The 2,837-nt window shown below is 27.5% G+C and overlaps 1 protein-coding gene across 1 annotated transcript; it reads left to right on the top strand.

Annotated features, from left to right (window-relative positions):
• Positions 1–1,407: 1,407 nt before the first annotated feature.
• LOC135923901 (adhesive plaque matrix protein-like) lies at positions 1,408–2,837 on the top strand. The gene is made up of 2 exons (XM_065458899.1): positions 1,408–1,611; positions 1,655–2,837. The coding sequence occupies exons 1-2, from the start codon at positions 1,561–1,563 to the stop codon at positions 2,648–2,650; spliced, it is 1,047 nt and encodes a 348-aa protein (XP_065314971.1). The 5' UTR covers positions 1,408–1,560; the 3' UTR covers positions 2,651–2,837.

Below are 2,837 nucleotides of genomic sequence, written 5' to 3'. Positions count from 1 at the left end.
AAATATATTTTTCATCCCTACCGCTATACAACAATGCCTTGAAGTTCACTTACATAACTCTAAAACCACTTCTATATAAGATGTAAATTTCGGATATTACTTTTATTTGCTAACATATTCAGTATACCCAGAATATAAATCTTGATTCATTTGAAAAAATATTTTTAAAAAAGGGCAAAAATTCTATTTTGTAAAAAATTACTGAACCTAATTGTAAGAATACACATTCTAGAATTTGAATCTATCCTGTTACGGGGAAGAAAGGTTATGAGACACTACCTTTTTACTCTGTCGTTGAACCCCAATCTCCTCTACTTTATAATAAAACCAACTGAAGTACCTTCCCTTAATATTAATTAGTCCTCTAACTGACTCGAAAAAGATCGAAAATAATTCGCCTCCTAGGACGAGAATAGTGTTGTTAAACGGCTCGTTTAGCGCCAATTTTTAAAAACGACTAATTCAATTTTTCAAAAATATTACGCAAGCCTGAAGATTTTGTTCATAGAAGGAACAAAGCTCTAAACATATTTTATCTGGAGGTTTATAGGCAATATTTTTTTGGCTAAAATTTTAAAAATCGGTTCAAAATGAGCCGTTTTGCAACACTAGACAAGAGCAGGTAAGGGAGCTGATTTAGCGTTATAAATTTGCATTCTTACATTTAAAAAAGAAAGGATAAGAAGAATTTTTAAAAATAGAATAAGGGTAAAAAAATAGGAATAAAAAAGAGAAATTGCATACAAAAATAATAAAGTAAAGAAGGATTTATTTTACTTAATTTATCAAAAAATGTCTGAAATTGATGAATTATTAAAAATAATTATAAAGATTTTTCTTGTAAATAAATGTGTTATTTTTAGGCCATATGGTTACAATTAAATTGATTATAAATAGTTTTCTTGGAAAAGCAGCCAAAAGAAGGAATTAAATTGAAATTATGGCATATATTTTTTTCATTTTAATCACATTTATGTATAAATAAAATTATTGACAAAAATTTGATATTCTTCTTGCAAATTATATATTTAATTTTATTTATCAAGTTTAACTCGCGAAGTCAATTTTTTATAATATTAAAATAGTTTAAGCATTGATACTTTATTATAAATTATATTATTGTATTTTTTTTGTCAAATCAAATAATGTGAATATTGTTCTATGCATCTGTTACAATTTTTTTATATAATTTTTGTGATTTCAATGTTAAAATTTGTCTGAAGTCATAATAAACGGACATCTATTACTATATAAGATCATGTATCCTTCCAATAATTTATTGGTTGCCTCATTTTTATTATTATTTTTATATTCAAAGCTCAGTCAATTCAATTACGAGGTCTTATTTATTGGATATTGATCAAAATGATTGTTAAATAAATTATTTGAAATAAATGCCAACTAATAACAACTTTTGATTATCAATATAAGCCTTCAAAAAAAATATAAATAAAATACTTAATAGATAAAATTTTATTTTTTATAGCTTTAAAATTTTTGCCAATTGTAATAATCCACGAATCGCTAAAATAATAAAGGATATTAATAAATATTTGAAATATGCCTGCTGCACTAGTTTATTATCGCCCTACAACCAGTACTACCATCGAGGTATTTATAGCTATTTTTCATTGTAATTTATTTATTTAAATAGAAAGAAGAAATATATCGTCCCCTAACAACCTATGACTCTTCCTCTTATATAAGCATTCATCCATTGAGACATCATTATCCTAAATCATATTTAGGTTATAAACCTTGGACATTTGAAATAAAATTTAAACCTATTTACACACCTAGTTCATATGTGGTGAGTCCTAAGCTAAATGAATATGCTCCTACACATAAAGTTCTTAGTTATGGTGGATCGAAACTTAGTTCCGACATTATTCCTTATATAACGCCGAGCTCCTTACTAAGTAGTGTTAGAACCAGTTCACATTTGGATCACAAAATAAATGATTATTTTAATTATTATCCTCGCTCTATAATCTATAGCTATTATTATCCCTACAGTAGCTATATTAGTCGCTATTCTCCTTATAGTCGGTATCTCAGTAGCAATTATACGTATCCTAGATATGGGTACAGTAGTCCCTACTCTTATTCTTCATCGTACACCTATCCAAGATCGACTCTGATTCCTTACACAACTTATACCTCCAGTTATTACCATTACTACCCTTCCTCTTCATATTCGTCTCCTTGTATCAGCACCTCTTCTTATCCATACACAACTTCTAGAAATTATTTGAACAGTTATTACGATTATTACCCTTACACTAGCAACTATCTTTCCAAATATTATACAACTTCACCGTATGCGACAAGCAGATATCTTAATTCTTACTACTATCCTTCTATTGCTTCCAGCTCTTATTATCCTTCATCTTATTTATCTAGTTATCCAAGCTCTCTATCTCGTTCTCAATCAACTTATTATGATGACTACTATTATTATAGGGCTCTTAGTCATAACTTTAATCCTTCATCGGTCAATTTATCCTACAGTGCATACCCTGATAAATACAGCTCCTATTATAATAGCTATCCACAAACAAGTTATTATTATGCGTCGACAGCGTATGACTACACTTTTCCCTATTCATCTTTGAGGAAATCATTAAGATCTTCACCTTATTTATATTAAATAAGGTTTTAAATTATAAAACATTATTATGCTTTTAAATAGAATCGCGACGAATTCATTTTATTTATTTATTATTATATAGATCTTATAAAATTATAGCGTTAATAATAGAATTTATTGTTAAAATTTGGCGATAACAATAGTTGCTTTCTAAGCTTAATAAACATTTGTTGCAGAATTTACTAAA

Source organism: Gordionus sp. m RMFG-2023, chromosome 2 (genome assembly GCF_954871325.1).
Source record: "Gordionus sp. m RMFG-2023 chromosome 2, tfGorSpeb1-WG-v2, whole genome shotgun sequence".
NCBI classification, from domain to species: Eukaryota; Metazoa; Nematomorpha; class Gordioida; order Chordodea; family Parachordodidae; genus Gordionus; species Gordionus sp. m RMFG-2023.
This window is presented reverse-complemented; position numbering and strand designations above follow the sequence as displayed.

Coding starts and splice junctions, on each gene's coding strand:
- LOC135923901 (XM_065458899.1), top strand. CDS start 1,561: ATGCCTGCTGCACTAGTTTATTATCGCCCTACAACCAGTACTACCATC. Junction 1,612..1,654: donor CAACCAGTACTACCATCGAG/GTATTTATAGCT, acceptor TTATTTAAATAG/AAAGAAGAAATATATCGTCC.